The 12290-nt window shown below is 34.2% G+C and overlaps 1 protein-coding gene across 2 annotated transcripts in view; it reads left to right on the top strand.

The window, feature by feature from the left end:
• ZFC3H1 (zinc finger C3H1-type containing) overlaps nucleotides 1-12290 on the top strand; it is a 54279-nt gene that overhangs the window by 29531 nt on the left and 12458 nt on the right. For both annotated transcript variants that reach the window (XR_010148079.1, XM_509222.6), the window contains exons 12-24: nucleotides 106-255; nucleotides 969-1143; nucleotides 1390-1521; nucleotides 1893-2435; nucleotides 2521-2630; nucleotides 3459-3590; nucleotides 3692-3813; nucleotides 4701-4802; nucleotides 5374-5493; nucleotides 6477-6660; nucleotides 7968-8154; nucleotides 10137-10325; nucleotides 10832-11069. Coding sequence is in view for 1 of the 2 variants with exons in the window: in XM_509222.6 (XP_509222.2) it covers nucleotides 106-255; nucleotides 969-1143; nucleotides 1390-1521; nucleotides 1893-2435; nucleotides 2521-2630; nucleotides 3459-3590; nucleotides 3692-3813; nucleotides 4701-4802; nucleotides 5374-5493; nucleotides 6477-6660; nucleotides 7968-8154; nucleotides 10137-10325; nucleotides 10832-11069 (2384 nt within the window). In the remaining variant the exon portion in view is untranslated. The remainder of the gene's footprint in view (nucleotides 1-105; nucleotides 256-968; nucleotides 1144-1389; nucleotides 1522-1892; nucleotides 2436-2520; nucleotides 2631-3458; nucleotides 3591-3691; nucleotides 3814-4700; nucleotides 4803-5373; nucleotides 5494-6476; nucleotides 6661-7967; nucleotides 8155-10136; nucleotides 10326-10831; nucleotides 11070-12290) is intronic.

The raw sequence follows: 12290 nt of genomic DNA, 5'->3' as shown, positions 1-12290 counted from the left end.
TAGTCGGTGTGATTAATATTGTTACTGCATGAAATAGAATACATTTTAAAAATAGTTTAAGTTTATTCTTGGGTGTAATGCATATATCCTTTTTGATAATTTTAGCCGTGAGAAACAGCGTTTGATTAAATCAGATCAGCTGAAGACAAGTTCATCATCCCCAGCAAACTCTGATGTGGAAATTGATGGTATTGGCAGGATAGCAATGGTTACTAAGCAGGTTACAGATGCAGAATCAAAACTGAAAAAACATAGGTGAGCCTTGTTATCTTCACATATCTAATTGTTCCTGTGGTAGAGAAATACATTTTTGTGGTGTATGTTATTAATAAGCGTACTATAAGATTATACATTTTCTCACTTAAACTTTGTAGAATGTAGAAGTCTATCATTTTGTTGAATGATACTACATTTACATAAAGTAATGAAATTAATGTTTAAATAAAAATACCGGCCAGGCGCGGTGGCTCACGCCTATAATCATAGCAATTTGAGAGGCCGAGGTGGGTGGATCACTTGAGATCAGGAGTTTGAGACCAGCCTGGCCAACATGGTGAAACCCTGTCTCTACTAAAAATACAAAAAAATTAGCTGGGTATGGTGGTGCATGCCTGTAATCCCAGCTACTTGGGAGGCTGAGGCGGGAGAATCGCTTGAACTAGGGAAATGCATTCCCACTGTGCCTGGCCCAATGTTGAATATTTACTACAAGTTTTCAACAGTAATTCGCGTTACCTCAGGCTTAAATTTTTTTTTAAAAGATCAGTCTCATAGTTACTATTATCAGTGTAGCAATGTTAATTTAAATACCTGTGTGATGAATATAAAAATATTCATCCCTTTACATTTTTATCTGTGTCTCGTAGATGCATTTTTAAAAATTGTGTTATTACTTTGAAAAATTTTTTATTCTGACAGTCTGCTCTTGTAGGGAAACATTAACAAGAATTTTGTTATTTCTCGTTTAGGATTCTCTTGATGAAAGATGAATCTGTTTTAAAGAATTTAGTGCAACAAGAAGCTAAGAAGAAAGAATCTGTTAGAAATGCTGAAGCAAAGATTACAAAACTTACAGAACAGCTTCAAGCAACTGAAAAAATTCTTAATGTTAACAGAATGTTTTTGAAGAAGCTTCAGGAACAAGTAATTATTTTAAAATACTATAGTCTCCTGTTTACTACACATTTTTATAGGCCAAATTTTCTGTAAGACAAACCACTGTATACTAAAGCCAGCAAAATATGCATAACCTATAGTTTCTTGTTGAGAAATAATATTGGAATATTTTTATTTTTAGTTGAATGCTCAAAAGCCGCGGTGTTTGAGAAGAAGAAATTTCCTGTTTTAAGGTTTTCATTTACATTTTCAGGATTATTCTATATTTTTCAGATTCACAGAGTTCAACAGCGTGTTACAATTAAGAAAGCTTTGACTCTAAAATATGGAGAAGAGCTTGCTCGGGCAAAGGCAGTGGCCAGTAAAGAAATAGGAAAACGTAAACTGGAACAAGATCGCTTTGGGGTGAGGGTTTTATAGAAATATTTTACTTTTGGAAAGCAGAAAGTTTTTATGATAGTTTTAAGGGTAAGATGTATACATAAAGTAACTCTTTGCTGTAAATTCCAAGAGATTAAGATTAAAGCTTTGTTTTTAAATGACATCCACATTTTTGGATGTCTACTTTATTATTTTGTCTTGACTTTGTTTTTTTCATAAGTCATAGATTAACTAGCAAAACTTTTGGCTACTTATGTTAAACTCTGTTTTATTCTCCATATTGATTTAGTTTTATAATGTTGGCATTGTATGGTGGGGATAGCACAATTATCTTACCAAAAATTGTTTATAAAATCACAGTGATGTAAAATATGTGTATCATTTTTCTCCCTTAGCCAAACAAAATGATGAGACTGGACAGTTCTCCAGTATCAAGTCCAAGAAAGCATTCAGCAGAACTAATTGCTATGGAGAAAAGACGGTTACAAAAGCTGGAATATGAATATGCCCTGAAAATTCAAAAATTAAAAGAAGCCCGTGCCCTTAAAGCAAAGGAACAACAAAATATCTCTCCAGTTGTGGAAGAGGAACCCGAATTTTCTTTACCTCAACCCTCACTTCATGATCTGACACAAGATAAATTAACCCTGGACACTGAAGAAAATGATGTTGATGATGAAATTTTGTCTGGTTCAAGCAGAGAGCGAAGAAGATCTTTTTTAGAATCCAATTATTTTACTAAACCTAACCTTAAGCACACTGATACTGCTAACAAAGAATGCATAAACAAACTTAATAAAAATACTGTAGAAAAACCAGAACTTTTTCTAGGGTTAAAAATTGGTGAATTGCAAAAATTGTATTCAAAAGCTGACAGCCTAAAACAGCTGATTTTAAAAACCACCACAGGCATTACAGAGAAGGTTTTGCATGGTCAGGTAACTGAACATTTCATATTTTCTTTAAAATCTGGAATTCACCCCAGCCTTATTTGCCTTACAGAATTATTATTTTCTTTTGCAGGAGATTTCTGTAGATGTGGATTTTGTCACAGCACAAAGTAAAACAATGGAAGTGAAGCCATGTCCTTTTAGACCCTACCATAGTCCTCTTCTAGTTTTTAAGTCCTACAGGTATAAAAGAAAGATTCAATAAGCTTGAATTTCAGGATTTCTGTTTGGTTTTTAATATTTTATCTTGAATATTTGATGATAATGAAAAAGCAATTGAATCATTGCTATTGATAACCAGACTTACCCTTTTAAGGAACATAAAAATTAAGTGTCCTGCCATTGGGCTCAAACCACACTCTTGGATTTATCAGTTCGTATCAAATTCCAGTTTCTGGCTATTGGTAGAAGTGTGGAGAATTTTGGATTTCTGTTTGTTAGGAATTTTAGGAAAAATAATTGGAATCTTAGAGGTTTTTTTTAATTTTTGATTTTTAATTTTACTGTTATTCAGTCTAAGAAGTGCATTGGCCAGCCTTCATAAAATTTATTTAGACATTTTCATATGATTAACTTTGTGGGTCCCCCAAAGTTTTTAGACTTTTAAAAGTTGTGAGAATGTTAAAGGGTTGCATGTTTTTATCTTAAAATTGTAAAGCACCTTCCAGGTAATATAGACTTTTTCCAGATTTTCTTGTCTTGGCTGGTAATGTGTGTAAGAAATACCGGTATTATATAGTATTTTATTATGTGGTGAGAAACTACTTTTAGAATACAAGGTTTTTTTTCTGTTTAAACTATTTTATGTTCTTGGTATAAAAGCAGCTTGTTTCTATCACTTGATATTCTGGGTCTTTTCTCGAATTAATTTTGGCATTAATTTAATTAGATAAATAGCTCATAAATAGTAAGCATGGAAATTTTAACTTGAGAAAGAAAAACTAAAGTTTTCTTAGTTTTCTGAGGAATGTTTGTTGGGCATAATATACCTGTTCACTCTCTTCATCTTAGATTTAGTCCATATTATCGAACCAAGGAAAAACTTCCCCTGAGCTCAGTATCATACAGTAATATGATTGAACCGGATCAGTGTTTCTGCCGTTTTGATTTAACAGGAACATGTAATGATGATGATTGTCAATGGTGAGTAGTTTTTGTGAACATTTTGTAATTTGGAAAATGGTCTTGTTTGCTTAACTTTGATATGTACATGATTATCTTTTCTGTGTTTTTTTTTATCTTAGGCAGCATATACAAGACTATACACTTAGCCGAAAACAGTTATTCCAGGACATTCTGTCATATAATCTGTCTTTGATTGGTTGTGCAGAGACAAGTACTAATGAAGAAATTACTGCTTCAGCAGGTTTTTAAAGACTTCCTATTCTCTCCCAAATGAAAATTGAATTTGGGCAACTTAAAAATTCTATATTAGTTGTTGACATTGTAAAATACTTACTATAATTCAGTATATTTACCCATAATACTTTATCTAGATTTGCTGTATCCAGTATAATTACGGTAAAAATTTACTTCCTCTGTTATACTAGCCACATTTCAAGTACCCAATGGCCACATGTGGCAAGTGCATGCCAGTAGGACAGCACAGATTTAAGACATTTCCAACATTTCAGAAAGTTCTTTGGACAGAGCTCATTTAAATATTTAGTTCCATTTATTTAAAAGAAAATATTAAGCTATTTGTATAGAAACTTTGCTATTGATTTTAACATAGGACCCTGTTTTTACTTACTGTTTTCAAAAAACAGAGGAAGGCTGGAAATTACAATGGCTGTTGTTTCCAATTCTATAATGAAATAAGACTTCATACACTTGTGAGCAAATATTATTAAGCTTTTTCTCAGATTTGGTGCCAAGTAATAAACCTCAAGCTACAAATCTTTTGGAAGTAAAGAAAATAATAATTACTAAATTTGGTGTTATCACAGCCCAGAGTGATTGTAATGTCACTGAATCTATTTTATTGCTCCCAATTTGGGACTTTAACTTAATTACTTAGTTCATTTTAGGAACTACTTTTTTTTTTTTAATCCCAAATGGGGTATATGATGTGGTAGGATTTGCCATAGTAGTTAAGATAATACAGGCTTTGCCCTTTCAAATGCCATAGGTGTTATTGACTAGTACCATATAATCGCCTTTAATTCTTAAACTAGTTCACGTCATACATTTTAATTATCCTAGTCTCTGTAATTGATATTTATCATGAAGATTGCATTGCTCTTATTTCAGAAAAATATGTTGAGAAACTTTTTGGAGTAAACAAAGATCGAATGTCAATGGACCAGATGGCTGTTCTCCTTGTTAGCAATATCAATGAAAGTAAAGGTCATAGTAAGTACATATATAAGTGTGTGTGTGTGTGTGTGTGTGTGTGTGTACTGTATCTCTTTCTGAAAAGGACTTTTTAGTTTCTGTATGACAGAAATTTTGTTGGTATTATGTTCTTAATATAATACATATCATTTCAGGCTGGGTGCGGTGGCTCACGCCTGTAATCCCAGCACTTTGGGAGGCTGAGGTGGGCTGATCACTTGAGGTTAGGAGTTCGAGACCAGCCTGGCCAACATGGTGAAACCCCGTCTCTACTAAAAATAGAAAAATTAGCCGGGTGGTGGTGGCGTGTGCCTGCAGCCTCAGCTACTCGGGAGGCTGAGGCAGGAGAATCACTTGAACCCGAGAGGCAGAGATTGCAGTGAGCTGAGATCGCGCCACTGCACTCACTGCACTCCAGCCTGGGTGACAGAGTGAGACTTCCATCTCAAAAAAAAAAAAAAAAATACATATCATTTCTAAGATGGAGTGAATGTAGTTCTTTTCAAATATTATTTGAGTATCCTTCAAAATGTTAAAACAAAAACAAAACTAGTTATATCAATTAACAATCTTCTCCTATCTACTTTAGCTCCTCCATTTACAACCTACAAAGATAAAAGAAAGTGGAAGCCAAAGTTTTGGAGAAAACCTATTTCAGATAATAGCTTCAGTAGTGATGAGGAACAGTCTACAGGACCAATTAAGTATGGTAAGAAGTTATGTAATTTGAGATCCAGAATTATTAAATTGTGGTGTTCCATCTTTATTTAACACTTTGCTAATCCTTTGGTGTATCAGCCTGCCTGGTTAAAAAAAAATTTTTTTTAAAAACGATGCCATTGGGTTTTTAGACAGTACAGTTAATTCACTGTGCAGGATTGCCTCTGAAATTGCGGGATATTTGTGTTCATGGCTCCTCTCCAGTAAATGCAAGGAGCACTGCTTAGTTAATAATTATGACTGCTTCAGATATTTCCAAACATACATTAGTTGGTGGGGAAGGTAGCTCCCGTTTGAGAACCACTGCCTAGCCTGTGTCCTCCTTAAGGGCAGGTGTTCTATTTTACTTCATCTTTGAATATGTTTTCTGACATGCAGAAGGCTCAAAAGATGAGAATGAACAAATGATGAATGAACTAATGAACAAAATAATGTATGAATGAGTGCCTGTATGTTAGGCACATTTTACTTTCTAATTTCAAGTTTGCATTATTTGTGAATTAGCAAGTATCCAAGAGATGTATGCTATTATGTACTTATTTACACTAACGTAACACTGTTTTTCTAGTTTAGATATAGTAGAATAATCTTTATAAATTATGACTTTTAATTTCTTAATTATAATTTGCAGTTTAACAAATGTGAATTCATTTGATAATAATGAAAAAGCAGTTGAATCATAGTTACTGTTAAGTGGACTGAAAAGGTAATGTCACTTAGCCTTAAAATAGCAGAGTCCTAATTACTCCTTTTGTTCTGGTGTAATTTTTAGTAGCACCTCTTTCCACTCAGAAGGGTCCTGGTTTGGGTGATAAATTATGTCATAGCTCTACCTTAAAGCTGTGAGCTAGTACATGTCATTAGAATCTTTAGGTTTTTAAGTTACTTTAAAGACGAGACAAATTGTTTTCTTTTTCTTGCATCTGTGGACTAAAGAAAATGTGAAGCTAATAATACTTTTTTTTTAAATAGCTTTCCAGCCAGAGAACCAAATAAATGTTCCAGCTCTGGATACAGTTGTCACTCCAGATGATGTCAGATACTTTACAAATGAGACTGATGACATCGCTAATTTAGAAGCAAGCGTGCTTGAAAATCCTTCTCATGTACAACTTTGGCTCAAGCTTGCGTACAAGTACTTGAATCAAAATGAGGGGTAGGTCAACTTCAAATCTTTGTGTAAACAGTTGCACATTTATATTTTTATGTTTGAGGTTTTTTTACCTATGATAATCAGTCAGGTTTCTTTCCTAGTATCAATGGAGTCTTTGTTTTTTGACAAAGACAAAAGCATTTTATTGTTTAAAAGCTATTAGACAAGTTTAAGATTAGATCTTGAGTTTGTGTGCATGGCTCAGTGTATGGGTAATAAATTATACTAAAGTTTTTTACTCCAGTAGGCTCTTATTTCAAAGTAGGATTAGTTAAAACAGTAAATTCTGACTAGTGGAATGGTTGATTGTTTTTTTAAAAAATCATAGTAGTCATAGTTTGTTAATAAAATTATGATAAAATAATGGTGGAACAGGTTAAATTTTGTTAATTTGTAAGGATATTTAAAGCTTATCTGAGAACCTCCAAATTATGGTGAATTTTCTTTCTGTCTCTGTGTCATATTAAATTATATGTATTTAAATAAGGTAAATGGTAATAACTTATACAACCAATAGTTTGTATTGCAAATGGCATCTTCTAACTTCTTGGTAGTAGAAATAAGCCAAGAATAATCTTTTCATAATTATAACTTTATAGTTACAATAATTCAAGGGTTTTTTTTTTTTTTACACATTTCTTTGAAATATTTGACTATCTTAAAGCTTTTAAATAAGGCAGTGCTGCAGAGTGCTAATAAACCCACACATGCCTGGATGTGTTGCTTATTTAACTTTCCTGTGTGTCATTTCCATGTTAATGGGGTAAGTTACAGTGTTTTCTTTTCTGACTCATTTACTGAGTGAAGGCCAAAAGAACCATACATTATTTTATGAATAGGATCATGAGAAAGAATTATCTTCTCCAAGAGATAGCAAGCCCTTGACCGTTGAAAAGAACTATTATACTGAAAGCTTTGATATTTTGTACTTGCAGTAGCTGGCCTTGAGAGAGAGTTGTTTAACTTTTCGCATTCCCAAATGGTGTAAATCATAAAAGGTATTGCTGAATATGGACATAAAGCACATTTGAAGTTGATAATCTTAGTGGTTTTATAACACTGTACTTTTATCTGTGGTAAATGCTTACTGAACATTCACTTAAAAAAATTGTTGGGTCTGTGGAAAATCAGAAACTTTTAGGCATGTGATTTAAAATCTTAAATCTAGTACCCCTTTTCATAAGTGATCCTGACTTCTTGGTAAATTCTCGTAGAAAATGGAATTTTAAAATTGACTCATTGGATTAGCCCTATTTAAATTTTCAAGCAGGTTCTAAAAAGCACTTCCACCTTTTCTTTTATATATACAGGGAGTGCTCAGAATCCTTGGATTCTGCTTTAAATGTTCTGGCGCGAGCATTGGAAAATAACAAAGACAATCCAGAAATTTGGTGCCATTACCTCAGATTGTTCTCAAAAAGAGGAACCAAGGACGAGGTGCAGGAAATGTGTGAAACAGCTGTTGAATATGCTCCAGATTATCAAAGCTTTTGGACTGTGAGTAGAAAAGATAACGTACGTGTGTGTGTGTGTGTGTGTGTGTGTGTGTATAATTATTTGGATCATCTTAAAAATTGATAAGTAGCTTAATAGAGCATATGCTTTATCTGAATGTAGACATAATAACCTTACTTTCAGTTTCTAGTAACCACAAAGCCACTTCTGGATCAGAATTTAGACTAAGCAAGAAGAAAATATTTAGTGAAGAGGTGATTTTTGTTGTTGTTGTTGTTAACTTTATTGGTAAAGAAAAAATGTAAAATTATTAAAAATTTCACACTTACCTATTTTTACACAGTTTTAGTTTGGGCAAAGTTAAGTGTAGCTTTTGCAAAACACCTGAAAAAATTGTTTCTTTTAAATTTATCTTAAATTGCCTCTATAAAATTATAATGACTGCCAGGAAACATTTTTGTCTTTTTATTATTTGTTTCCATTGCTTATAGAAATAATCCCAGTCTGTAATTCACACTAATATCTAAAATTGCCAAGCTAAAAACATTTGATTGAGAAAAAATGGCCTCTTCCTCTTTCTCCAAGAGAATGAGATGGTTTTTTTGGCTGTCAGTTTTTGAGGCAGGGTCTCTCTATGTCACCCAGGCTGGAGTGCAGTAGTGCAGTCGTGACTCACTGCAGCCTCTACCTCCTGGACCCAAGTCCTCGTGGACTCAGCCTCCTGAATAGCTGGGGCCACACATGCGTGCTACCATGCCTGGATAGTTTTTAGATTTTTTGTAGAGATGGGTTTTTGCTCTGTTGCCCAGGCTGGTCTTGAACTCTTGGGCTCATGCAATCCTCCTGCCTGGGCCTCCTGAAGTGCTGGGACTATAGATGTGAGCCACCATGCCCAGCCAAGAATGGGATGTTTTTTACCCAGACTTAAAATTATAATTGATCCACTTGAGAAATAAAATAAATATTCACCTGAACTTTTATCACCTGAACTTGGGAGCCATTAGTTTCAGATAAATTTTTAAATAAATCTATTGCTGTCAAATCTGTCATTTACTTACCAACTGAGGTTGTGAACCAAATAGATTTGGATAACATGATACCGCTTAATAAACTTGCTACTCTATTTCTTACTCTTTGAACTCAGGTAGTGAACAGATTTGGATAGTAAAGCATGCTTGATTTTTTTTTTTTTTTTTTAACCTAGAGCATTGTACCTAAGTGAATGCTGTTATCACTACAAGATTTTATAGGGTGTGGAATATTCAAAAGATGTAATATTTTTCTTTGAAATTGCTTGGTCTTTAATGTGTTTTGTCATGCATTTCCTTTCTTTCTTTTTAAATCTTTTTTGAGACGGAGTCTCGCTCTGTCACCCAGGCTGGAGTGCAATGGTGTGATGTTGGCTCACTGCAACCTCCGTCTCCTGGGTTGAAGCGGTCCTCCTGCCTCAGCCTCCCAAGTAGCTGGGACTACAGGCATGCACCACCGTGCCTGGCTAAATTTTGTATTTTTAGTACAGATGGGGTTTCACCATATTGGCCAGGCTGGTCTCAAACTCACGTGATCCACCCACCTTGGCCTCCCTAAGTGCTGGGATTACAGGCATGAGCCACCGCGTCCAGCACATTTCTAATACAAATCTATTCTCAAAACTTTTATACAGTCACACACCTAAGCAACACAAATTGTATGTGATAATAAATGTGTACTTTTGGATATTCATCATGATCTTGCTGCGATTTACCTTTTAAGTCAGGGAAAAGAGAAATGAAATTGCTTCAGTGATATCTCTAAGAGTATATCTGTATTGTTTTAGTTTTCATCTGATTCCACTTTTCGATATGTGATAGAAGAGGGAGTCTACGTTGTAGTACTAGAAGATGGAGTTATACATTTTTACAATAATCCTTTTTGCAGAAGTTGAAGATTTACTATGAGATGGTTTCTTAATGAAATGTGAAAAGTCTATAGTTTTGGTTTATTCCTGAAAGGCAACATTAATAATATAAAGGCCCTTTGGGCAGTTTCTACACCTAGAAAGTACCTTTGAAGAAAAGGATTACGTATGTGAGAGAATGTTGGAGTTTCTGATGGGAGCAGCCACGCAGGAAACATCCAATATTTTGTCCTTTCAGCTTTTAGAGGCTCTTTTGTTTAGAGTTCAGCTGCACATATTTACTGGAAGATGCCAAAGTGCACTGGCAATTTTACAGGTAAGCACTTGGTACAGCATTTAATTGCATTTTGCAGAAAAAGTTTAAAAGGTCTACACCGTTATCCATAGCATTATTTAATGGTTGAAAGCACAAGATTTGGATTTGAATCCTTGTTTTTCCACTTACTAGTAAGTCATGTGACATTGGGTAAGTTTATGACTTTATTTCCTCATTTGCCTGATGGGTGTAATATCTTTAGAGTTTTTATAAGTTTTCAATGAAAATATTTTATGTTAAGTATCCGCAGATAAACTTAAAGATTCAAGCCATAAAGGAAAAAAATCAGTCTGATGAAAATAATCTATATGGGTGTGGTTTAAAAGATTTTTTTTCTTTTTACTGTTTTGTCTTTGTCTTATTAGATTTTAAGTATCAGGACACTTAAAATGTACGAATAAATGTGACCTTTTTATTATTTCATAAACTTTAGCATAGTAAAAATTATGTTAATCTGGTACTGACATCTCTAATTTTTTTATCAAAAAATTTTAAATTTTGCCTAGAATGCATTGAAATCTGCTAATGATGGAATAGTAGCTGAATACCTTAAAACCAGTGATCGATGTTTGGCATGGTTGGCCTACATACATCTTATTGAATTCAACATTCTCCCTTCAAAATTTTATGATCCATCTAATGATAATCCTTCAAGAATTGTTAACACTGAATCATTTGTAATGCCATGGCAAGCTGTTCAAGATGTAAAGACTAATCCTGACATGTTGTTAGCAGTTTTTGAAGGTAAGTATAAAGTTTATAAATTGTAATATCAACTGTTATAACATCAGTGTTTAGAACATTAACTACCCATTATTGTGATTCTCTGTAATTAAGTGGAATAAATTTGTATCTCTATTGCAAGTTTTAGTTTCACAATTTATTAGGCAAATTAACTATTGAATCAGAGAAGATGGACACTGGCATCTTTGAAAACCAATAACTGCATGATATTACATTGTTTGTCTTTCTGATTGTGGCAAAGGATATCTGTTAAATGTGTAGAGAAAATAAATTATGTAAGTTTGATGAATTGATTAAATCAGAGAACTAGGTACTTTTTTTTTTTTTAGCAGTCCATTAAGGTGGAAGTTTAAAGATTTCTATCTTTTCAACCAATTAATATTTTCTCCATCAGTTAGTGAGTTTGGTTGCTTCTCTATATTAAATGATACGACTATTGTGGAACACATTACAAGTTATAAAGCCTCTTCCTGAAGGAAGTATATAGCCTAGTCAGAAGATAAAATCTATACATTTGTCATAATTATTAAACATACAAGGCCATATAACTGTGTGTTAGTATATAGTCTAAATTGTATGCTACGTAAAAGAGACTAGGGCCGGGCACAGTGGCTCACGCCTGTAATCCCAGCCAAGGAGGCCAAGGTGCGCGGATCGCCTGAGGTCAGGAGTTCGAGACCAGTCTGGCCAACATGATGAATCCCCATCTCTACTAAAAATACAAAATTTAGCCGGGCGTGGTGATTCACGCCTGTATTCCCAGCTACTCGGGAGGCTGAGGCATGAGAATCGCTTGAGCCCAGGAGGCGAAGGTTGCAGTGAGCTGAGATCATGCCATTGTACTTCAGCCTGGATAACAGAGTGAGACTCAGTCTCTAAAAAAAAGAAAAAAAAAAGAGACTAGGATCTGTGATTTATAGAATTATTTGATACAGGCCATGAACCCAAAGGGAAGAGATTATTATAGATTGGCATGATCAAGGAAGTCTTCATAGAAGAATGGGGACCTGGAGCTAGATGTCGAAGCATGGCTATCAGTATGACAAAGTGGGTCTCGTCAGAGATGGGGTGGACCCTTGTCTTATTTATCATTTTACTCCTAAGGGCCTGTAAGGATGTCTGGCAAATTATTAAGTGCTTATTAAATACCCTGTGAAGGAAGGAGAGAAAAGAAAGGACATTACTGTTAGGGGAGTTAAATAAACAAAAAGCAACAGGTAG

The sequence above is a fragment of the Pan troglodytes genome, chromosome 10 (assembly GCF_028858775.2).
Source record: "Pan troglodytes isolate AG18354 chromosome 10, NHGRI_mPanTro3-v2.0_pri, whole genome shotgun sequence".
NCBI lineage: Eukaryota > Metazoa > Chordata > Mammalia > Primates > Hominidae > Pan > Pan troglodytes.
This window is presented reverse-complemented; position numbering and strand designations above follow the sequence as displayed.